This window comes from Halyomorpha halys, unplaced genomic scaffold (genome assembly GCF_000696795.3).
Source record: "Halyomorpha halys isolate HHAL.00 unplaced genomic scaffold, Hhal_1.1 Scaffold116.1, whole genome shotgun sequence".
Classification (NCBI taxonomy): Eukaryota; Metazoa; Arthropoda; class Insecta; order Hemiptera; family Pentatomidae; genus Halyomorpha; species Halyomorpha halys.
Genome location: NW_027105704.1, coordinates 1,613,140 through 1,639,684, shown reverse-complemented (window position 1 = coordinate 1,639,684; position 26,545 = coordinate 1,613,140). Strand labels below are relative to the sequence as shown.

Below are 26,545 nucleotides of genomic sequence, written 5' to 3'. Positions count from 1 at the left end.
AAATATAAAAGGTAGGAAAAAGACTGACTTTCGCCGAAGGCCATTGGACATTCTAACCCCCTCTGAACATAGAAATATCAATCAAAGAACAGAAATCAAAAGGGGGAGTCAGAAGGAGCGGGAAGAAAATAATCAAAAAGGGCAGGAGGGACACAGTTGGACCTAGTCTGAGAGTTGGACAGTCTGGGGGAGATGGAGACCTGAGACAGTCTGGGAGAGATGGGGAATTGAAAACGGTCGAGGAACACTTGAAGACCTGGAAAAGGAGAGTCTGGAGAAAGAGAGAACGGCTGTCACACTTCGCGGGGGTTCAGCAGCGGCAGCCAGGAGGCTACGGAGCCAAGCGAATATGGACGCTCTTCCGCGACAACCGCCAAGCTGACCGACGTACCAAAACAAGTAAGACCTTTTCCGTTGTAATTTGAATGGCAAGTAGTAGAATTGATAACTTAGAGTCAGTATAAATATCAAAGATCCCAACTGGTACTTCTCAATTCATAATATAATAATTAAAGTATAAGGAAACAAGTCTACCATGCTTTCTCATAATATTATTCTTACTAATGTATATATAATTGTAAATATAAAATATGTAACAAAGACTTCATAATTAATAATCCCTGCATGCCACCTCATATATAATAGCATAGTAAATTGGTGAACACAAAACCGTTGGAAAGGAACTCCAATGATTAATTATAGGTATTCATATCTAGCTTACCATGGCGAGGGGGTCCATATGGTATCTAGTGTTTGAATTAAATATAGCACATACTTTTTCAGTCGGTACCCATTAGGAACCGATAGACATACATATATACAAATAAATATAAATATATAATATAAATACATAATATAAATTAATAATATAAATACATGATTATATGAATAAATTTCAATATAATACGTGTACGAGGAACCCCTAGTCGGATTTAGAAATCCCGAAGCCCCGTACACGGCAGTATATAAAAATTATCTTATACCTAATAAATAAAGCATCATATTTATTTTTCAGAAAAGTGTGCAATAAAAGTTATTTACAATTAAAACTACGGCAGCAGTTTTTAATGCACTAGCTGATAAGAAATTAATCTCATCATTAAAATTAAATATTGGAAAATAATGACAATAAAACCCAGGTTATAGAATAGTTTAATATAGAGAAAATCAAGGTAAAGGAGAAACCTAAAATAAATAGTATCAGTATGAGACTGAACGAAAAATGTCAAATATATATTTAGGAATAAGCAATTATATAAATAGTGTTTTTGTTGCATTTAACTTTTACGATAAACCTGAAAAAAATAAATTGGATATACAAAATTTTAAAAAACGTTTTGGAAGAGACTTAATAATAAATTGCAGATAGGACTAAAGATAATTTTAAAAATCTAGAATAAGGTAAAGATACATTTTCAGGTCTTCATCAGAGCTATAAAAACAAAAAGAGATAACAACCATCATTAAAAGAAAAAAATAAATAATAGACTAATAAATTTGGAAATATACATAACAATGAAATGAAAATATAAACTTGTTGATTAATAACTATGAGAGAAGAGAGTAAGTTGATAACATTATTATTTATATACATTTAAATGTGAGTAATAAATAAATGATACAGTGGGTAAGAATGTTATATTGATGAGTAACATTAAAAACCTTTTAGTTATATAGATGAGTTCAAAGAATTAGTTAAATTAATAAAAGAGCGCATGTAAAAACAATATTGTTAAAAGAAAGAACAAGGGAGAAGAAGAAATATATGGTGAATAGGGAAGAAAGAAACTAAGAAATATAAGATACGAGAGAGAAAACACAGTTATAGGAAGATAATTCTGGCTAAACTGTTTTAAATTGCAGGAGATGCCGCAAGAGTGCAGGTCGGCAAAAGACGTTAGTTAAACAGAAATCTTACGGTCAAAAGATCGTAGAGATAAGAAACATAAAAAGGGGTTAAAATGTAAAATTATGAGAGCCCAAAAGGTAATAAAATTTATCAATATATAATGGGTATGTTAGAACGGATATTTTGAAGCAGAGCATGTAAAAACAACGTTATAAAAAAAGAAGAAATATGGAGAATAGGAAATGAAGAAAATAACAGATATAAGATAAGAGAGAAATAACTTACCGTTACAGGCAGAGATTATTGCTAAACTGTTTAAAATTGTAGGAAAAGTCGTTAGAGTGCAGGTCCACAAAAGACGTTAGATAAACAGAAATCTAACGGTCAAAAACGAACGTTAATAAGAAATAACAGTTAATTAGAGAGTAAAACACATAAAAAGAATTAAATGTAAAATTATAACAGTAATAAAATTTATAAATATGTAGTGGGTATGTAAAACGGATATTTAAAGGTTTTTAATGTTACTCGTCAATATATCATTCTTACTCACTGTATCATTTATTTATTACTCACATTTATATGTATATAAATAATAATGTTATCAATCTACTACTGCCTTTTTCCATAGTTATTAATCAACTATTCAAATATTTTCATATTTTTATTAATATTACTTTTATTATTTATATATTTATTTTCCCGACCATATTTTCCTCTTATTAAGATTAAGGTTAGAATTCTTGCTTAAGTAGCTAAATAAATAGTTAAACTTGATAGTACATTTTCCGTCTAAAACTAAATAATTTAAATTAAAAAAAAGAAAAGAAATTAAATTATAAACAAACACGGAGAATGGTTTTTTTTTTTTATTATTTATTTAATACCAGGTGGGTTGGGTTTCCCAAGTTGTAGGTCACTGCTTCTTTAACTGTCTATAACTGGGAGTGGAATTTCATGAACCGTTTTTTATATAGTCTTCTATTGATTCCATTTGTAATTCCAGATGCAGTTTGCTGTAAACGGAGAATGTTAAAAATGAAAGAATCATCATATTGCGATTTCTATAATTATTTTTTTTTAAGTTTTGGGGTTTACGAGTATTATACAGTTGGACAACGTTTCTGACATTGCCCGTCTATTTTCAAATCAAGTCACCAAGATATTATAAAAATAATTCCCCCTTTATCGAAAAATTATAACCATATTAAATTGTTAATGATCGTCTTTATTTTAAGTTTATTTCATTGAATAAAACGGTTTGTACGTTTCATTATTTTATGCAAACGTTTAGAAATTCAAAGGTTTTCTTAAACAAAATTTTACAAGTAATTTATTTTAAAGAACACTCTTCAAGCTATATTTCTTAATATTTATATAAGCATTAGATTTTATATCATGATTTATTACCTTCGATCAAAAATTGCATAGTTAATGGCTAAGAAAAATTCTACATTATACTTTGCCTATGCCAATGTTTTGGATTCAGCAGTTTATGAACTTACTTTGGTACACAAGACTCAAACACAGTACAGCAAGGAGGTATCAATTACACAGTGGCTCCTGAAACAGACATGCATCCCTTGTATTGACAGCGGTCGTTACGTCAGCTTCTAGTATGCAATTCAATTAGTATTGCTAATGGCGATAGGTGTATCATATGCCTTCAAATATGCGTGGACTACTGTTATGTACACCCAGCAAATACTATCAATCCTAGGTGCCCTAGCAGTAGTGGACATTTTATCCAAAATATTGAAAGTTTTTTAGCATTAGGGCATTATATCATATAGTTTTTTTTTTAAAATTTCAATACTCGTTTTAAATTAGCAAACTTCTTCCACACCTTTTTTACCTTTACCGCACGCGCCACTGAGCTCACTTAGATTTCCGATCTCCTACCAGTAGGTGAGTTCCATGTTTTATTCTCTTTTTCTTATCTTTCTTTTACCCCCTTCTTCTTCTCCGTTCTTTACTTATTTTTCCCTACCCACGCTGTTACTTATGTTCACCACATATTATTATTGTCATATTTGCTAATTACTCATTTTGTCTAACTTAACTTTATATTTTGTTTCTTTATTCTATATTCATATTTTTGTTTCTTTACATTATATAACTTTATCATTTTATTTCCTTAATTATATTATTTTACTTAAACATTTAAACACTTATATATACGTTTTATTTTCTACTACTTTCATTACTTTATTTTTATTAATTTTCATTATGTACAATTTTTTACTTTAATCATTCTCTAATTTTTGTTATTCATTAATTGTTATTTTGTACTTTGCTCTTAGCCCTGATGGCGGCTGGAAATTCAGGCCAAAACGATGCTACTATTAAATAATTTTTTTAAAAACTTATTTGTGTTATTTTCTGATTGGTTTATTCTTGTACAAAAGACACTCCTAACTATTCATAATATTTTACTTATTGAAAAATTTTAAATTATAAGAAAAAATAATAATAATAGTTACATAATTGAAGAATGAAAGAAACTAATATTTATACAATAATTAAAATAAATTATTAACTTTAGAATATTGTAACGAGGTTTTCTGGTCGATCGATAATAATTGAAATTATCGATGAATCGAACAGATGTTTTTGTATAGAGTGTAAAAAAAGTAACTCTAGGGTAGTTAAAGTGTTGTGAATATTTTGCTACTTTGCAATAAAATAAAATGTTTTTTTTTCTTTTCTTTGTGTTTTTTTCTTGGCCCAGGTAACAATCAGGGAGCGTGATATTGTGTATGAAAATGAGAACAAATATTTTTCGTACTGTAGATAGGAAGTATAGTATACAGTTATTTGGAAGAAGAAAATGTTAGACAGTTATCACGCGCTTAGGCAGCGAATATAGAAGATTTTTTGTTAATTCTTTGGGAAATCTGGCAATTGAAACAAAGTCTGACAATCAAGTTCAAAATATTTTTAAGGACTTAGGAAGCACATGGAAGCAAGTGGAAATGTGCACATAATGGAGAGTTATATTAGAAGACTTGAAGCTGAAATTGACTTGAAAGAGCCGGTTAGGAACAGAGGATGTATCACGATCAATCAATCGGATGTCCGATCAACACTACAGAGGGATGCTCTCAACCTGGAAGAAGACGCCTGGGGAGCCCTACCTCTGATCCAGCCTTCAATATACAACGAAGGGTCGTCATATGCAACTAATCTGTGGTAGCTTAAGGTAGCATCCTCAACTGGCAGATGGAATGGAAAAAGAGGAACGATTTCCCTAATCGTTTCATTTCGAAAGGAGACTCTGGATGTTATTCATAACGTGTATGTCAACTTCTGTGAGAAACGTCAGGCCTTCAACTCTTTTCACAATTACTTCGAAAAGAGATGGTGTGGCCCTCATCTGAAGCAGGTGCATGGAGAACGGTTCAGAACAAGAAGGCAAAATCCAGGGAAATAACAGCTTAGAGTGGAAGTTTCTCAACCGGAGGAATTGGCTAATGTTCTGGTTCCAGCAAACGTCCGGGAAAACATGGCTATCGATATTTTTACTGACGGTGTGCGAGATCTAGAGCTTGAATTATCGAGACCGAAAACCCTCGGTGTAAAAGACCGACTGCCCAAGATTTCGAACTAGTCAAGAAAAGTAAACAAAAAGGTATTACAAAGGAGTACAATATATTCGAAAGCATGAGGATAAGGAAAACTTTATGAGTATGGATAGTCACTCAAGAAAAAGAGATTATTACAGGGAAAGAGAAAAAGATAGAGACAAAGGTAGAAAGAAAAGACGAAGAGAGGATGATAGAAGAAGGACGGTTGATAGCGATGCTGACGCTTATAGAAGGAGGTAGAGAAGAAAGTAACACAACCAGTAAACTCCAAGGTATCTTAATGATTCACTAGCAGGATTTTGATTCAATTTTTACCGTTAAGAATTTGTTATGGTAATTGGAGCTTATGAGTGAAGAAGAGTACTTTTGAAGTACAGTTTTGAATGTTTAGACTATGTAGAAATTAAAATTACACAGTTGAAGTAATAGTTCATAAATCTAATGAAAAGTACTTAAAAGACGATTTGAAATAGGAAGTATGAAAGCTTCCCTGAAACAACAAACTTACATCATCATAATATCAATTTACTCGTAAATTAAATTATCATGAGGAATAATTTCTGTAAGTGGACTAAATAAGAAAGAATGCCTTGATCGCATAGATCTTTTCAAAGTAAGTTAGTACTAGCAAACCTTAAAGATAGATAATGTTTTATCTACTACTCTATAGTAGTTTCGAATTCCTTGTTTGTTTATAGTTTATATCTCAAATTACTATTGTTGAAGCAGGGCCTACTATTTGTGCATCTACCTATTCGGCTGAGACAGATAATTATTTATTCTGTTACTGCTGTCCTAAAATATTATCGATTAATTATTATTATTATTTTTTTTAATGATTTGTTTATTGATATTTACAACTGTATACACATATATACAACAAGTAAATTTGCTGTAGGTGACATAGTGACATGATAAAAACATGTGGAGAATCTACCCATTGATAGAACTCCAAAAACATTTTTAGAGGAGAAGATCTCGAGGCCAACTTCTTTTCAGACGCCTAGGAGGATTATTAGGTAATGAAGGAGAAGCCAGGTTAGAAACAAGTGGATTTGGGTGGTTGAGAAGTTTATTATGGAAGGAACGGTATCTGGTTCTGGCCAAATCGGCAACATATTGAGGTCCTGATGGATGACTTGATTTGTGACAAAGTAAGGAGCATTAAGGATTTTACGAAGGATTTTGGACTGTAAGGATTGGATTCTGGAGGAATTTGATGGTTTAGTGGAGCCCCAAAGCTCAACTCCGTATGTCCAGATAGGCCTTATAATAGTCAAGTAGATCAGTCTTTTGTAATGGATTGGCAATTTAGACCGTTTGTCTAGTAAATGTTGCAATAGTCGGAATCTACGAGCAGTTTCTTGTCTTTTTAGTCTTGTATGAGGATTCCATGTCAGTCGTTTGTCGAGATGTAGTCCTAAGTAACGGATCTGTTCGACAGGAATAAGTGGGGTATTATTAAAGGATATTGTAGGGGAAGACGATTAATTATAATAAATTTATCTTACTTAATATAAACTTGTATAGGGCATCTAAGATGAGTTTGCATGTAGGTAAATGGAGGGGAGAGATGCGCAGTGGCAAACTTTCTCTCCCGCCAAACTCCTCCCCTCACAACCACTTATGATTCCCCGGAACTATACGGAGAATGCACAGCACGTGTTTACCCTTTATTGCGAATGCTCCGTACAGTTCTAGCTAGTCAGAAGTGGTTGTAGGAACAGACCTACTCAAATGAATGGACTACATTCCCTCACCTTATAAAATCTTAGGAATCCGTTTTGGAAGAACACAGTATTTAAATAACTATGAAAGCTATGCATAACTGCATTTAATCCCATCCCAGGACCTAATTTACGGCATTTTAAAACATTAAAATTATGAAAATTGTTGCACTAATTGTTTACAATAAATTTAAATTAAAAAAGATTATTAAATCTCAAAAAGATCTATATTGGAATCTGGAATACAGAATAAAACACTGATAAGCACGGGGAATATTAAATTAATTCCAGGAAATATGCACTAAATGGTTCAATAGCTATAAGAAGTTTAGATTGTTACAATCTAGGACAATCCAATTATTGCGATCAGATAACAGTATTGTTATTCGTTTAAATTCTATTTCAAATTCAAGCAATCCAATAGTGATAATAGGAAATATCAGATAAAAAATTCATTTAATAGTAATTTTAATAAAAAAAATTTAAAAAACTTTGGTTCCACTATTTATCGTTCCAATTAGTTTTAACTTTACAATTCCAAAATATTAAAATTATATCACAGCCGATGTTCAATACCTTTTTTATATCAGTACAAGAGTTTTTATCAATTGGATAAATAACATAGCAAGAATTAATCTTTATGAGTATTTGGTTTATTTTCTACTTTCATTAAAAAAAAAAAAAAATATGTACATTAGGTTTAAAAACTGAAAAAATCGTTTTATTTGATAGAATATTCAAATACTTTTTTGTTGTACTATTTTCCGTTTTTATTATTTTTTCGAATATAATAATAAAAAATTAAAAAAACATAAAAAGTTACCAATGATATCACAGAGAATTAGTATCATTTGAATAAACCGGAAACTTTTACTTATTTATTTGTTTTTAATTGAAAACTATTAAATTGCCACTTTTTACGTCTTTCAAACTTTTTTCAACATCATATTAAACTCGAAAATTCTAATTTTTTGGATGATTTTTGTTTCACTAAAATTTGTGTTATTACACACTGTGTGCCGAGCGAAATTTACTAATTTAAATATTAAAAATTAAATCGATAATATTAAACTATTACCATGTCAGGTTCTGTCTGAATCCTAACTATAAATCTATATTGACCAAAAGAAAGAGAGAAGAGAGAATTATTGAAAATGGAAGATTAAGGTTAAGGCAGTCTTCACATCAACACTTCAGCACCATCTATTTCTGGAAACGATGTAGCTCCTGCGAACACGTCAAACTTATAAATTTCCGTACGCGTAGGGAAGTATGCAGCAAAGTTTATTAGAGAAGTTCTAGCTTTGAGCTTAGCTCCCTGAGAAATGCAAGAGAGAGGAACAGTAAAGCCCAAGTCTTTAGAGGCTCCAAGAGAGGGCTTAGTATGAAAACGATATAATAGCAAAGCACGAGTTCATCATAGACCAAATGTTAAAAGGGATTTTAGAATTATTTCAAGGATTATAGGATTACATAATATATTATATTAGGATTCAGTAAGAGTTGAAAGATTATTAATGAAAAAAAAATGTGTGCATGATAAAAATCGTACATACATAAATTACAGTACTGTAAATCCCTCTTAGGTGAAAGCCAGGTATCCTAGCCCCTAGGCCATACCAGAGCTGCCGGAATACAAAACCAAGTTCTCTCGCCTCCTTTAACATATTCCGGATTTATTTTTTATCAATACCGCTGCATCAAAATCCGACGACTCTATATGTTTTGTCACTAACTACTAAACTCACAAAATAAAATTACATAAATTATGTTGTGAGTATACTGTTGAACCCCACGCAATGAACTTATCACTCCACTTTTCTGTGACTGTAAAACATTCTAAAATAGTAATTATAAATGTTTCTTCGAGTTCATTAAAATCCCTAAAGAAAATCTACCCGAAATATCCAATTATCACAAGGATTATAATGGTGCCAGGTTACGTGGGGATCGCTAGAAACAAGCTAGCAGACATTGTAGCCAAGCAAGCACCTAGTCTCCCAGGTCTAGGCGCGACTATTCTGACACCACAAGAAGTAATCTGACTAAAGAAGCCAACGCTATTGTAAAAGTACTCATACAGTAAGCCACATTATCTAAGAATGCTCTTCCTATAATACGGGTTTAAGTAGATTACGAGAGAGACCAGGTGAAATGTCGTATCGGTGATATGTAAAACGCACTAATAAAAAAAAAAAGAAGTATTAATTTTTTCAAGCCAAAATTTTCTACAAAACAAGATTTAAACCCTAAATTTGAACTCATTAAATATCTTGAATTTAAAGATTTCAGAATCTTGAGATTGAAAAAATACATATCTAAATGCTAAATCAGAATATATAAGAAAATAAAATATAAAACATGGCCGTTGATGACTATTGGGTTTTATACTCTAAAGCCCAAACAAACAACAACAACAATAGGTTCCTTTTCCGGCTCTCAGAAGAGATGGATTATAACGAATGAGGTATCAAATGAAAGAGACTTAATAAAATCATTAAAAAAATGTGAGAGGTTTCAGAACTCTGGAAAAAGTAAGTTGGCGGATCAATACGGTTCAAATTGGGTTTTAGAGATTTTCACACGAACATCAATATCCTCTGGAACATAAGATGGATCGTGTAATTAAAATATAAAAAATAAAATGTTTTTGAAATAGCGCACAAACAAGGTACGGATCTCAAAATCTTGTCCAAATGCAAAAGCGCCATGGTTGCTATAGGATACCTGCGAGGCGACTGAGCAAAAGGCTTAGCCGGTTTTTATGGCTCAAATTATTCAACTAGGTAGCATGGACATTTATAAACGAATCGAGCTCAAGATTTTAAAAATGATTGTATCAAATTTGTTTAATCTGTCCGTCTGTGCTTATATAAAAATATTTTGAGGTAAATACCAAACTAATAAATAGGTTTTATTACATAAATGGCTCAGTGATATTCCGTAGGATATATAGTGTTAGGATAAAATACGCCGAATTATAATATTGGAAGTGACCGGTCGTAAATTATGTAACTGGAAAAATGAAAACTTTGACAATGTAAAATTGTCAGTTAATTATAATGTTTTACTTTCAACCAGCAATCTCTTAAATTAGTCTAATAATGAGCTCTATCAGTTGCCCAGTTCTTCTTCGCTTCTCCCCTTCACCATCCTCATTTGTTTACCTCCACCATGACCAGTTTGTGTTCTTCGATCGTCCTTGCTTGGAATACCTAGTGGATTCTAACCAATTACAATATTCTTCTATCTTCTTCATTATCAGTCTTCCTTAAAGTGAGACAATTCCACATCCATTTCTTTTCTTAATCAGTTTATCTAAATATATATAGTACTTAGACTATCGTATAATTTTTTTGTTCGTATAAAAAAATGTAAAGGAGTCACTTAACTGAATTTCATCATAAGACAATTCAATTCAATCATATAAATATTCACTCTGGTTTTGGGTTTTGGAAGAAAGCAAGAGAATATTGACCTCACAAACTTACTTAAGCTTCAACGTTTCTTATTCACATGTGGTTTCCAAGTCCATACTTTTTGCAATATGTTATATATGCTAAATAATATATTGTATGCATCTGTATGTTTTTTTGTCTTGAGGGATAGCTACCATTCAAAATGAGTTAACCACAACTCGAAATAGTATTAACATATTTGCGATTTTTCAAAATAAAAATAATATTAAACAAAATAATAAGGCTTAAGTTATAAATAATTAAATAAAAACAAAAAAAATACAAATAAGCCTAACTAGAGTAATAATAAAACTAAAAGATAAGACAGTTCGATAAAAATTATCGTTTTTATCACACGATTAAAAACAATTTTTAGACATAGATTTCTCATTTTTTAAATTTTATTGTAATTAAAAAAAAGTATTATATTGTATGAAAAAAAAGATGAAAAATAATAACAGTGGTAAAATTAATGTGTGTAACATCTATAATATAAATTGATGTATATAACTTAAATATGTGTTTATTGTTATCCGGAGCAATTATGATTACACTGCGAACGAATTCAATCAAAATATAAGTTATATTTTTTTTAATACATACTCATCAAAAAAGTATTTGCTGAACTCAACAAGGTAGGAAAATATGATATAAGGTAGGAGTTAGATATAATAAAGTACAGTCCTGAAACTCCTGTATATTTATTATATCCTAATTCTGTGCTTTTGGCATCAAAAGTGTACTCAACTTGTCTATTTTTTGTAATCATAATTTTTAGTAAAATATATATCGAAATTATTGCATTTGCAGATGGTGACAATATAGCAGCAATTCAAAGACAGGATGCATCAGACATCATGAAGCCTTGCTTCGTTTTGATGATATTGACAACGCTGCGTTTCTTACTTTCTTAATTGTAAGTATATTTCTAAGATTACTTAAAATTATTACTAAAAGATTACTTAAAATAAAACGGAACCATGAAATAAAAATGTAATGCCAAAAAAACTGTTAATAAATATAGTAACATAAGCAATAAAGGACTTTTGGTTTCAGATTTTTTATTTTAGAATCTATACTCTCTAAAATTTATTTCTAGGAAATAATAGATATTTAAAACGAATAACAAAAAAACTATGAAAATCGAATTTTAAATAAATGAAATATTACATTAGAAAATATGCATGAAAAAATTATAGAGGAACTACATAATGTTCTTTTCAAAAAAAGAAAAAAAAAGATATATCCAATTCAAGTAAAAAAAAAATTAACATACATATATGCTGTAGAAAAATGATGAAAGCGGAGATTTGATCAAATCCCTAAGGTACATGATCAATTCATGGAATATGTTGAAATAACTACTCAGTTGTGTGATTTCCCTAAAAAAATAAAACTTATGGTCAAATCCCTTAACTGTTTAAGCGAAATAATATTAGTTAAAAATTATCAATTCAATAAAAATAAATGATCATTATTATTTACGTATTATGATTACTTTTACTATAAATGCTTCAAATTTCACTAAAAATTTACGATTCGATCAAATCTCTTACTTTCTTCAACATGGGCGAGGTGTAGCCTTGACCATTTTGCTCTTATTTATAAATAAACGTATATTTATAATATTTTCATGGTATTTGTTTATTTCTATCTATTTTGTATATAATTTTAGGGAGTGACGGGAGCAGCGTGGTAACGCGACTGTCTGGCTGTTTCGAGTTCGATTCCCCGGCCTTATCCAGAATTTTTTCAACCATATAAATTTACAATACTCACTCACACCCTTCCCCCGGGCATTTGTGAGGTCCGTTAATCAATAGGTGGCCCGTTAAAAATAAGCGTGGGAGTGACAAACCAACCCTATGAAAATCATTTCATGAAATGCTGGATGTTGTTGTTGTTGGTTGGGGCTTTTGGGCGTAAAACCCTAAGGTCATCAACGCCCACGTTTCTCACTTTATCACTAGATGCGCGATGTATATTTCCAATGATCTCCACGGTCTGTCGTGCCAATAATAATAATAGTATATACTTTTATTTGCCTCCCGTTAATCTTTTATGTTTTCATTCCCGCTCGTTTATGCTATTCCATTTTTTACCTCACAGTAATTCAGTTTTTTCCCCCCTTCCTGGCATTGCTGCCATACGGGGTTCGGCAACAGTGGGGTAGTGCGTTAGGATTGCGCATGCCACTGTGCCAATAAACATCATTTTTTTATTGCCAGTAAACATTATTTTAATAAATATGAACATAATTAATGGTGGGACCATTTAATTTTTTTTTTGGAACAATTTTCTAAAAGCATGGTGCAGCCCAGCACTTGGTTGAGTGCCTTAAGATGGGGCAACACCTTATCCAGCTGCGTCCGTCCGGTAGGTTCCTCCAACACGCTTAGTCCGGACCCGTCCGGTTTTCAGCTCCAGTAAGCAGCCTAGCCCAGCCCTGCTGGTCTTATTCTGCTTCTTCGCTGTCCTCTTCGTCATCTTCCATTGGTGGCTCGCTGACCCCGGGTGGGCGAGCCCTTCCCAATGTAAAGTGCGTTGGCCCGACCACCTCCCTCCACCCGTAGATGAATTCCCTGAAGTACGGGTAGTTCTCCTCCTCCATCAGGAGAGGGAAGTCCGACTCGGCAAGGGCGAAGATCCCGCTTTTTCTCGACAACCTGGCACGGTGTCCTTCCATCGCGGTGCAGTCTAATACCACATGCTCTGCGGTTTCTGGGACCCCACACGTCGGGCACCGGGGGTCGATGTTCTTTCCGAAGCTTTGCAGCTTTCTCCGGAATCCCCCGTGTCCTGTCAGGATCTGCGAGACCCAATTGTCTGGAATAACCCATACTGCTCTCAAGCTTGAATGGACGGTGGGGAAGAATTTCCTCAGCGTCACACCCTTGCATTTATCTCACTTTTTTTTATTGTACTCTACGATGGGATAAATGTTAAGGAATTCACCCCAAAGAGTTGTTATTTTAACTGTTGCTGTGAATCTATCAATCTCGGGATTTATTCAAATCTCCATTTTTCTCATATCTCTGCGAAATATGGATTAACAATCTTTTTCATTGGTATTTGAAGTATAATAAAGGAACTTCGTTGTATAATTTTGAATTCTATTCGAGGTAAAACTAAAAAATAGAAATCTCTTGTTAGCGGTATGTTATGACATTATTTCAATATGTTACAAAAAATAAAACCTATGAGCCAGGCCAATATTGGAAATAGTGTTCCTGTTCAATGGATATCTGACTCTACAAGAACTTCTTTAAAAAACAAAGTTGGAGATAGAACATGCTGAGATATATGTTTACCTTAGCCTGAATAACATTAAGAAAAATATTCTGAATCTATGTTCAGATAGAAAAGTCGAATAAACAGGAGAATGATGAAGCGCGCAAATACTTTTACTATTTTTATAGTGATAGTACGTCGGAAGCTTATATTTGTAATTTCTTCCAGGATCCTATGAAATTTAAATATTCCTCCTATACTTCATCTTATATTTCTCTAGCTAACATTGAGATCTCACATTATTATAATAAGCACTGCTTTGAATAAAATTCAATAATTATTTTCAGCAAGAGATAATTTAATAAATTAAAATAAAGTTATAATATGGTGGAAATGACTTCACTCCATGATTTTGATACTTTTTTTTATTTCGAATGATTTTTACTTTAAATTAATTAAAAATAAAACGTAGGCCAATTTAAGTTTATATTAATTTTGAATCGAGGCATTGCAGATACAGCTTGTGTTAACAATTCTCTTATAGTTGAATTTTAAATGTGTTCCTTCTCTGGTAAATAAAGAGCATATAAATTATGTAGAAGTATCATATTGCAGGGTAGCAGTGAAGAAATCCATCATTATTCACGCCTCGTTATTCCACGAACATAATGTGAGTGAGTGTGAGGTCGTTATTTTATCCTCGCATTATCCATGTTATCGTATATCACAATCCTTTTTTCCCCTCCTTGGATTACCTACTTTTACTATTATTCTCAGTTTATAAATAAACATCTCTTGTTAGTAATAATTACATGCCTAAATCATGTCATTTTTATAATGGAAATTTAAATAGAAAACAATAATCCATTTTTTAATATTCTGTATCCACATTTTTATAACTCTAAACATAGTTGATTCAATTATATATTTAGTAGATACGTAGTCTATATGACGGTATATATTTTAATTTTTAGAACCAATGAATATGCACAGAATCTACAAAACTTTTTTTTAAATATTTGGAAAAAAATAAATAAATAAAAAATATATTTCATAATTATGATTTAAATGAGCATATTATACAAAACGAATCCATGATTTTGTAACGCATGACTTCAAGGGTTTTGTACAAACATCGAATAGAATAAAAATACGTTAACAAAATAAACTAATGTTACTTATCTTTTTTTTAATAATTGCAATAATCATATGTATCTAAACAAATTATAATCGAATGAATTTTGACTGGTATGAAAAAAAATAATGGTATGAATTAACTTGGTTTTTAGATGCCATTTCGTTGTATTGATAGAGAAGTGTCAGAACTCGAAATTCGATATTTTTGAGTTATGCAGATAAAAACGGCCCCAATAACAGTCAGAATATTAAGGAAAAACGCCATCAGTGGAAGTGCATTTCCTGTGGAAGTAAGTGTATGCGATTTGTTTCAAAATATTATTTGTTCCTAGTTAATTCATAATGACAGGGAATTTGAATCTTCTGGTAGGTAAAAAAAAATTATATAACTCTAATTCAAATTTAAATATGTCAAAAATTTCCTAGAAATTAAATCCTAAATTAAAAGGGAATAAATTAAAAATATATATTTTTTTGGTTTTTGTAGAGAATCTAATATTCTAATAAACTTTTCAAACTGCTCTGCTGAAAAGTTATTAATTTTTAGTTGTGAAATTTGTCTATCGATCTAGCAATTTATAACCAAACGTTGAAAAGTGAGGAAAAATTTCCTTGGCGCTAAAATCAAATGTAGGCCTTGGCCTCCTTGCTAAGCTTCAAGTGTCTCGGTCCTTTGCCGCCTTTATCCTATAACTTAATTCCCAGTGGAATTTTAGCGTCCTACGCCACGTAGTCCTCCCATTTAGGTTTTGGCCGCCTCCTGCCTCTGGCTCAGTGGAGGTTTTCTTTACGGAATCTTTTTTTGGGTATCATCATTATTTATCATCCCAGCGAAGAAGTCTAACTTCTGTTAGCCTGATGATCGTAACTCTTATATTCCCGCCTCCTGCAATAAAACACCAATCTTAATCCGTCGAAATATTCTTCGAAGAATTTTTTTCTCAAAGATGAAAATTTCATCCTGCTTGATCTTTGCTAGAGTCCTTTGGAGTATACATGAGAACATGACGGATTAGCGCTTTGCAGAGCAATATAATTGTTATCCTCGTTACAAATTGGCCCCGAGATGTTTTCAAAGCCCAAAATAGCCTTTATTTGCACTGAGGATTGGTGATTTATCTCGAGGTAAATATTATTATCCGAGCTAATAATAGAGCCTAGATAAGTAAACTGGTCTATCTTCTGAAACACAAAAGGACCAAACATTATGAATTCTTTAACGGTATGTTATTTTCATGCAAGATATACTCATAGTCTCGAATAATCAGAGGCAAACCACTGAAGCAGCTCAAATTAGGTTAAAGAAAGAAAAATGAGGCCTAGCAATAATATCTATATCATTCACAAATGCTTGTCTGCATATCGAATCGAATAGAAGTATTATTACAATGGCAATACCAGAATTTCTATCAACCTTCTCAAGGGCTAAGTTAAATACCAGGTGAGCCAATGTGTCGTCTTCCCTAAGTCCTTTGTTCCAGGAGAACTCACTGGAAATCTGTGGATTTTGACAGAACATTTGACATCATCTAAGAATTTTTATTTGTATATACCTGTTCTGGAATCGAATTTGTCGTCATTATTCATCATTATTGGCGAAATCTTGAAATTAGCAGTACAATATTGATAATTTCACAACTTCGTCAATACTAAAGCCTAAATGTTGTTAAAGAACAAGTAGATAGCATAAAAAATTCTTATTTACAAAACTTGTTCTTTTACGATCAATGGTTAAAGGTTTATATACTCAATATAATATACAAGATCTATCCCATTATACTGATAAAAGGTCGAAGGTTAATTAGGTTCTATCACAGATAAATTAACCCGTAACAGATAAAGTAACCTGACACTAATGACATCCACAACGTTGACTTTCACGAACATGACCTTATTCTATTAATCAATTAATTGTTCAGCTAATTGAATATATTAAAAGCTGTAATTACTCTGTTGCGTATTCAACGTTCTCACGTTTATTTGAAACCATTGATTACTAAGATAAATTCTTTTGCTAGAACAATTCAATTTTTTAGGCCCATTTATAGATTTTTCGTATTATTTTTTATTTGGTTATGAACTGGTTCTTTTGAATTTATTTCATTAACGCATAAGGAAACATAAAAAAAAAATTGATTGATAATTCATAATAATAAAAAAGTATTAATTAATTTATACTGATTACATGAAACTTTATTAAAAACAAAGTCATATTTAAAATAATTTTGGACGTGTTGAAAAAAAGAGGAAGCTACTATTTTCACTATTTCTGAAAATGATAAAAATAAAATAAATATAATAAAACATACATTTATTATTTATACATAAATAAAAAAAAAATTGTTTTTGACCGAAGTTTTTAATTATTTCAACATTTTCAACTAAGAAGCTGTTCTAAGCCTGACTGGGGGTTCCACGACTGCATTTTATTTATTTTCATTTATATTTGTATTTAATTTATATTTATATTATGTATCTTTATCGGTTCCTGATGGGAACTGACTTACAATTCTTAGAAATGTATTAAATATATTTAATCCAAGGACTAGCTACCACATACTCCCTTGCCATCGTATGCTAGATGTAATCGGTCATTTGATATCTTCTCCAACAGTATCATGTTTACCAATTTACTAGGCTATAATGATGAGGTGGTATGCAGGGTTTCTATATTATTAAGTAAAGTCTGTTTTGCATTAGTTTATATTTACAACTATATACAATTTGAGCTAGTATAATTTACTAGAGCGCCTGAAAGACCAATTTACTTAAAGTTTAATTACTATGCTATGAATTGAGAAATACCAATTGAGATCTTCTATCATCATATTGCATGAAAGATTAATCAATTTTGATTTCAATTGCTATTCAATATAGAAACTAAAACGTTTGACTTATCTTAATGTGTATTGCGCGTTTCAGGATGTCTTCTCGTTAAGTCCCTGTCGGTGGATCTTCCTTCTCTGCCTTGGCTGGTTGTCCAATATCTGTCTACCTCTCTCTTCACCTTTGTTGTCCGTTCTGCTGGCCTGTGACTGCCTCTGCCTGTTCCGACCTCTTGACTCGTGATTCCCTGGACCGTGTCTCTTCCACCACGTCCGTCACTTTGGGTGTCCCTTGGCCCCATCCCCTTTCTTATTCGTCATCCCACTGGCTACCTCCATTATGGGAGCGGAACAGTTTTCACTTCTCCTTTGATGTCTATTATATTTTATTTCCTAGGTGCTTTCCGACATCCGCAGTTTATTTAGAGTGTCCTAACTACCTGTTCAAAAAGGGCAGACAAGAGGATCCCTGGTTTAATTAAATTTACACTCCATTTCCTCTTTTCTGATTCTGGTATTTAACTTACAGATAATGAAACTTAAATCTGGTTGTTGGAGCTATCTTTTTTCTTTTTTTTTCTTTTTCTTTTGTCACAAAATTAATATTTCATATAATTTTAGGAAAATAATTATTGTGGGAAGAACAAAGGTAATAACATTAAACTATTTTATTATTGTGCAACATTTCAAATAAAAGAGTGACTCGAAAATAAAATAAGCAAACATCCCAAGAATATAGGTTGTATGTTTGCGTGTTCCCGGGGGATTAACTAGCTAAAACATATCGGATGGTTTTAGTTTTAATCCTTTTATGTTTTTCCTTTATTTTAAAAGTTTATTTATAGATTTTTTTTTCTTGTTTGTTTTTTTTCTTTTTTTTCTGTATTGTATAAAGAGCCTATTATTAAATTCTAATAAGAGACGAAAGCGGGGCTGTATTAAAAAGCCTCCTGATCCGATACAGCTAGTGTTCCTCATATTTAATAATGACTAGGGAGGTAGATGAAGAATCTAAAAAAATGACTCTTGTTTTAAATTATAAATTTATGAACAGCCTAATCGGAGATGTAAAAATAATAAAAAAAAATTGAAGGCGAGGATTTACTAATTGAAATATGTAATAGTAAGCAATCAAGTAAACTAGTAGACAGCAGACATTTTCCCGATCAAGTTAATATAACAGTAAAAGTCCATGCAACATTAAATTATGGAGTAAGGGAGTGATCAGATTTTATGATTTCCAATAACTAGAAAAGGATGAAATTATATTCCAACTAAACTGAGACAATTAACGATACACAAAGAATAAATAAAAAAACCGGTTCGGAAAATTTACTAATTCATACATAATCAGCTTTCCAACGCCATTTCCACCTGACTATATCAAATTACGCTACCTTAACATAAAAGTTCCAAAGTACATTTCACGCTCCCCTCTCTCTCCCACTCCCCGCTTCCCACGCTCACTCCGCCCCCCCTCTCTTCCCTACCTCCCCCCCTCTCTGCTCCATCAGTCTCGTCAAATACAAATGAAGATTTCACGGAAGTTTTAATTAAAAAAAAAAACAGAAAATTTTTTTTGCCAAAAAAATAGTACATTTGAATCCAAAATTGTAGAGCATGTCGATTATATTTTGATTTTACTGTAAACATTTTAACAGTCACTCACATTCTAGATATTTTCAAAATTAAACGGGCCTTAATTTATTTTTTTATTTTCTTCTGATTCAAAATAAAGTCTCTAAAAATGCCCTAAGGAATTAATGGTATTAATGATCGTAAGATAAGAATAAAATTAATAATAACTTACTGATTTAATATGTTATTAATAACGAAAAAATGTTACAAGTTTTCTAATATACTAAAAGTAATTGACTAGTCAAATGTAAATATTATTTTTTTTGATTGGAATTTATTGGAATGTTGTTATTTATTAATGAAAATTATTGTTTAAATTTATAAAAAAAATTATTGTATATGCTTATTTTATGCACTAATTTAGTCATATGAGTGCAAATGTTTTTAATGCATGTGTTGTTTTTGTCATTAGTCTTTTATATTAATTTGTGAGGGAATGGCTTATTTTTCAGTGGTAAATAACATTAGTGTGTTACGACTTTAATGTAAGGAAAAAGGAATTGATCTTTAAGCAATGTTTCAGCAAAAATTGAAATGATATCTACCCTTTCCACTTTAGGGTAGTCTTACTTATTTAATTTGTTCCAAAAAACAAATTAATTTGAAAGAATTCCAATTAAACTAAGATTTGGTGTAAAAAAAACTAACAAAATTTAAAAAGAAGGCTCCAAACATTTTATGAATGTTGGAACTGGAATGTGGGCAAAATTAATTACTTAAGCAGAAAATGTTTTAAATCCAATTAAACTCATCGAAGACGTGTTAAAATTTTGTTTTATATATTTTCTTTGATTTAAAGAACTATTGAACCAGTAATCTATTACAATGCTTCAACCAAATGATACAAAATAATCTGCCATACCCCATTCATGTGATTTCTCAATAGGCACTAGCCTGTTAAATTTGAGAGTTGTTATCCAAATCACACATCACTGCAAAATTATTCATAGAATTTGTCATTACTAAATGCATTTCTGTTATAGGTTCTAGACCAAATACAAATTTAAAAACCTCAGCCAAAATGAAATAAATCAGAAAAAAATATTTTCATAATTTTCAAAAATCCATTGTTTCTAGAAAAATTCTAGTACGAAAGCTCGTGTTTCATCATTGGATGTGAGCGTATATGAACAGTATGATTGATTAGGTATATTCAAGTAGTTTATTAGGTCTCACAGTTTTAATGAAAAATGAATTCATATTTGTTATATAAACATAAATAGTTTATATATGTATATATTGTTGGCCGTAAAGATTTAAATATAAGAAGATGGCCAGGGTTGCGGTAAAAAAAAAAGAACAAATAGCTTAAAACTATTTTTTTATATACGAATCAACAACATTCATTGTCGCCTTCTGTTCGCTTTGAACAGCCCTGATGAAGCCCTACAAAGTGGGGCGAAACGTCGGACATTAAAATAGTTTTAAGCTATTTGTTATTTTTTTGACCGCACCCTGACCATCTTCTTATATATAAATAGTTTATGTTTATGGAATATTATGTATGCCACAAATATAAACACAAATAGTTTACTCATTTTCTTTTTCTGAAAGTTGAAACGCATGAAATATTCGTAGCTTTAATTATACTAACTAAAAATAAAAAGACCCAACTTTCTAATGACTTTTGTCCACTTAAATTTGTGTGTAGTGCTGACCCTAGTTCAGAGAATTTTTTACCTATTTAATATTTTCTTTTTATTATAAATGATAAACAAAATATTATTTTGCTAGGGAAAAAGAAATTGGCAAACTGAAATATTTTTGAATACCTAGGGGAAATTGACAAACAAGTAAAAGTTGTGAAATATTGGGTGGAACAATAATTAGTTTTGGATAAAGTTGTAGGAATTGCTTGCCCTTGGCCGTAGGAGGATAGAACAAGAAGCAATTACTCCAACAGCACAACTCTATTAAACTCGGGATAAGAGAGAGATATCAGTTTCCCGTTATTAATTTTCTGATTAAAAAAAAAAATTTCTTTTGCTAGTGTTTTGTGTTTAATATTTTTGTTCCTTATGATCTAGATTTGCCCAGTTTTGGCAAAAAAAAAATGAATACGCCGAATTTGGAGGAATAAATAAAGAAAATATGCTGAGTCAGATTATTTTAACATGAATATATCTCGAAGCAATAGTGGAGAATACTATTCAATGACTATTTAATATTAACCCTAAAACCAAAACGTAGTAGTTACGCTTACAAGAGCATCTGGGTACTCCAGGCATGTTTTAGCTATTATGTTATTTGATGAAGTAAGTATAGTTCCCCAAGTACGCATTAACATTAAACAATTTCACATTTTTTTTTAAACACTTTAATTTTAACTGAAACAAAAATAGAACGACTATATAATAAATTAAATATCCATATTTATGTAATTATTATTTATAATATATATATTTTTTTAATTTGAACTTGTTCAGAAATTTTAGGGAAGAATCTCTTCATAATCAAGATATTTAAAAAAAAAAACGTAAATTTTTGGGAGACATATTTCATACTGCAATAATAATCAATAGTTATTTTGAACCGCATAATATGAGCATATTATCTTTTATATGAGTTTTAGTTGATTTTGAAAATTGTGCATAAAATTCTATATCTTATTATATATACTTATGAAAATTTTTCAATCAATTTTTCAAAAACGCTAAGGCGCTTCTAGAGTTATGAATAAGCATATATAATAAATAAGTATTATTTAGTATTAATATAACCATCCAAACCAAATAGTTTCTAACCAATAAAAACCAAGTTTCTAACCATGCTTCCTCTTCCATTCCTGTCAATCCTCCGAGGCGTCTGAAAAGAAGATGGTTACGAGACTTGCTAATTTAAAAACGTCATTAGAGTGCTACTAAAGGGTAGTTTCTCTACACACCTGTATCACTCCTTTATAACCGAGATCAAATTTACTGAATGTGTTATTATATACTTTTGTAAATTTCAATATAGCTATAAAAAAATAATATAAGTAATAAATAAGCATATATTTGCATTACGTTGACATATGAAAAATAACTATAACCAATATAAGATAATAATCCTATAATATTACGTTGTTTAGATATTTTTGTGGACGTTATTTTCGAACATATTGAACGTGTCATTTTAATGTAATGAGGTAAATGTCATTTAATTTCCATAGTAACGTTCGTTTCTTTGAAATGACACGTGATAACAACGGAATATAAAAATCGAAATTTAACCTATTCCGAAGTCTTATAAATCTACTTTTTTTACTTGCAATGCATTTATAACAAATTATAGATAGTTTAAAATAAAAAATACAAAAATTATTATTAAAATTCCTAAAGTTCATGTATGAGATTGAAAAAGGAATACTCAAAATAAAATGAAAATTATTTTATACGATTAATAGTAGAGACACTAAACACTAACGCTTTATCAGATAAGAAACTGTATAGCCGTTTGTAGCCGAGGAAGTTAAGTCGCTGTTCTTAGCAACTGCAACGGCGCCAGTTCGAATCCGGTCTATGGGTTTTAACTTTTACTATGTGGTTGTCCAGGGGAATGAAAGTATGATTATCCCACCATGGCTAGAATAAACTGGTTAGCTCTTGATAACCCTCTGTATGTTAGAAATGACTATTTAGACCACTTTAGCCAACTTCTTTCGTTGATTTTCATTTTTCATTATTTACATACATCCACTAATCTAATTTTCATAAAATCTGTACCATTTTAAGATTGTTTTCTTATGACCGTTCCCTCTAACAATTTTTCCTCCTTATTAATCAATGAAAATATAATAAATTAATTACTTTTTTTTTTTTTTACAAAAAATTGAATTCAAGAAGATTTGATTTTCGGATAAACAAAATAAATTTAGAATAAACCAATGATTTTTTGCCATACAGATATACTTTCATTACATGACATATTCCATCGTAGATTTGAATAAATTATATACCATAATACCAGAATCTGGCATATTACCAGTTTTGATCTCAATCTCCTCATTTCACCGCCCAGTGCTATGGACGTTGTTTCCCTTTCATTGACGCTCGGAATGTGTAGCGCAGGTGTTTTCCTCCAAGTAAAATAAGCATTCGACAGAGTCAGGCATCCGAGACTGCATTACAAACTCCGCTCCCTTCAGTCTGATTGTTCTCTATATCTATTCCTACCTCTCTAGATATTCAAAATATTTATTTCATATACCATTCTATCTATTATTTCTAAGAAAACATTTGTCTATCAACGTAGTATTACAAACATATTACACATTTTCAATTTCAACAAAACTATTTGATGAGTAAAAAATTATTTCTTCAAAATACCTATTCTGATCCATGACATAACCTTTCCAAAATATTAGAATAAATTTTTAAAAAATACCACAAAACTATACTTCGAATTAAATATGGCAATTCTTCCTGACGTGGAGTTATAATATAATTTTGTCACAACACTTCACTTATCTCCGTAGAAAAACTAGCTAATATAACTGTTTCTAAGTACATTTTTTACAATGTTGGTGTTGATATCAAAATAAGATTTGGCCTCATTTTGATTCATCCTAGATTAACTTCATTGTTTTTCAGTTTATTTCCGATTATTGAAAAGCTAAGTGAATGAAAATTTTGTGTATTATTATAGAAAAAAATAAAGATATCTGCTTAGATGAGTATATTACAATAGTTACGAATACTTAAGAGCAGGATACATTAGGTCAAGAGCAAATATTGGAATATATTATTCTACAAGGGACTGTACTAGATCCTACATTATTATTAATATTTATGTATCAATAAGAGGAGCGCGGTAGCCACGGGGTAAAGCGCATGGCAACTAACCCTAGGGAACCGAGTTCGAATCGGGGAAGAAAATTATTTTCTATTACACTGTAGCTGTGAGTCAATTCCTGCAGGATCTGGATTCCTCCTAGGGTCACCCTCTTAAATTAGGTAACCTTAATTGGGTAAAAATCTAGCGGTCGAGCGTGATTCATCTGAAGTCCATTCATCTGACAATTGTGAAAAAAATAATAATCAGTAAATAACTTAAATGACGAGGGAGCGCGGTGGCATCGTGGTAAGGCACGGTGCTACTAACTCCAAGGACCCGTGTTCAAATCCGGCGGGGCAGAAAAAAGTGTTCGGTTACTCTTTAGCTGTGAGTCCACCCTGTAAGTTCTCGAGCCCTCTTGGGGTCCACCCAGCTTCATAAATTGGGTACCTTTAATTTAGGGTTAAAATCTGGCGGTCAAGCTTGATTTTGACCAAATCACATTCTTGCACAACCGTTTGTCTAGTAACAGAAAAACTCCTTACCAAGTACTACACCTTTAACCCTTCCTGGGTTGTTGGTACAGATTTTAATTTTAAATAACTTAAGTTCATCTTTCGTCCATTAATGTCATTCGGAAAAGCATTTATTTCTTGTTGCCTCTTTTCTGAGGTTTAAATTTTTTTTTTAAATTAATGATATAGTTTTTTAAACTTTTTACGTCCAGTAAAACTAAACTGATTAATTTGGTTCATAAAGAGTGTCATAAACTTTTATTATAGATTTTTTTTTCTTGTTACAGAAATCAGAGGCGATCTTTGAACGGCTACTGATCAACTTTTGAGATGTGCGTCAGTTATGAAAGTCCAGAGTTAACGAGCGTCTATTAGAGTTAGGTTAATACAGTTATTTATAATAATCAGGATTATTACAATGACTTATTCTGTAGAATTACTAAACCTCTTATAAATGTGTAAATTATCTTTTTCTCACACAGGGAAATTTCATATGGATTCTTCGAAAAATGCAAAAAAAAAGTAAAAAAAAACAACAGAAAACCTAACTCTTTCAACACCTTGTTAAATGAAGTGCCTTTATATAATTTTATATGTGTACATAAGTATATCTTACTTAAGTGTTATCGGATTCTCTCAGTGTAATGTTACTAGAATATTATGGAATATTAAATAAGTTATACCTGTCACAATATATATATTTAATGTTAAACGTTGTGTTATTCTTAAGAGTTGAAATTTTAAATGTTTAACCTTGCTATATTGTGGAATCAACTGTCTACTCTATTCCTTTGATCTTTCTTCAAAATTAAAAAAAAAGTGTATATTTGAATGTAAAAAAATGTGTTTTAAAATAATTCATGTGTATATAAATATTTTATCATAAAACATTTGGGAAACTGAAAATTTAGTTTATGCTTATAGGGGTAATGTTTCAAGATTTCGTCCTACGTGATTCTGTTTAGATGATCATAGTAAAAAGTAGTGGTAAATTTTAAGACATGTATCTGTTGTGTCATAAATTACAGGGCATTTAAATGTAGAGAGATAAAAATTTATTTATTTGTAATATATACCAATAAAATGAAAATAAAATAAAACTATGTATAAATGTGTATACTAATGCCTTTTGAATTGGAATGTATATTATTTTATAAATAAACTATGCTAGATAAATTTGTTTTTCTTTCATATTGTACTCATTAACCATTCTTTCAAAGCTATTTAAAAAAATTATTAATCTTTTAAGATTCTTTATTGTGTTGAATCCGAATCTTAAACTAGAAAAAAAATTTCATTTTCTGTTACTTGAAACAATAATTAGATTAATAAAACTAATATTTTCAAAAGAGTTATTTTATATCTTTTCAGATCAAATATACAAAATTGATCGTGCCTAAACTTGTATATTTTTAAAGCATCACTCAATTAGAATATTTTGATGGGAACTTTCCAGTAATATAAGGAAAAGGATTAAACGAGGAAATAACCAAATGCCAAAATGCTTCAGGTAAATTATTATAAAATTAATTTATTTAATGTATGAATTTACGCCAATATAAGCACCTTTTATTTTTATTTCATTTCCAAAAACCAGGAAGTTAATTAAATGATTAAATGGACTAAAATTAAAATAAGAGAGATTATGAATATATATCATATTAAAAATATTTGTGTTTAGACAACGATGAATAATTATTAGCCTTCAGTGTTTTTTTAAATAGTATGTAGATACAGGAGTATAAAATTCAAAATTAAATTTAAGTAATTATCATTTCAGAACTGTCGATTCTGACAGAATTTTATTTTGCTCTGTATTTAAA

General features: G+C 30.8%; 1 protein-coding gene across 3 annotated transcripts in view; it reads left to right on the top strand.

Moving 5' to 3' along the window:
• Window positions 1-25,879, top strand: part of LOC106677973 (zwei Ig domain protein zig-8) — a 334,034-nt gene extending 308,155 nt beyond the window's left edge. For 2 of the 3 annotated variants that reach the window (XM_067053234.1, XM_067053232.1), the window contains exons 9-10: window positions 11,432-11,537; window positions 25,010-25,879. In XM_067053234.1, coding sequence (XP_066909335.1) covers window positions 11,432-11,535 — 104 coding nt within the window. In that variant the 3' untranslated portion in view covers window positions 11,536-11,537; window positions 25,010-25,879. The remainder of the gene's footprint in view (window positions 1-11,431; window positions 11,538-25,009) is intronic. The other variant, XR_010845080.1, reaches the window with a different exon arrangement.
• The last annotated feature ends 666 nt before the right edge of the window (window positions 25,880-26,545 follow it).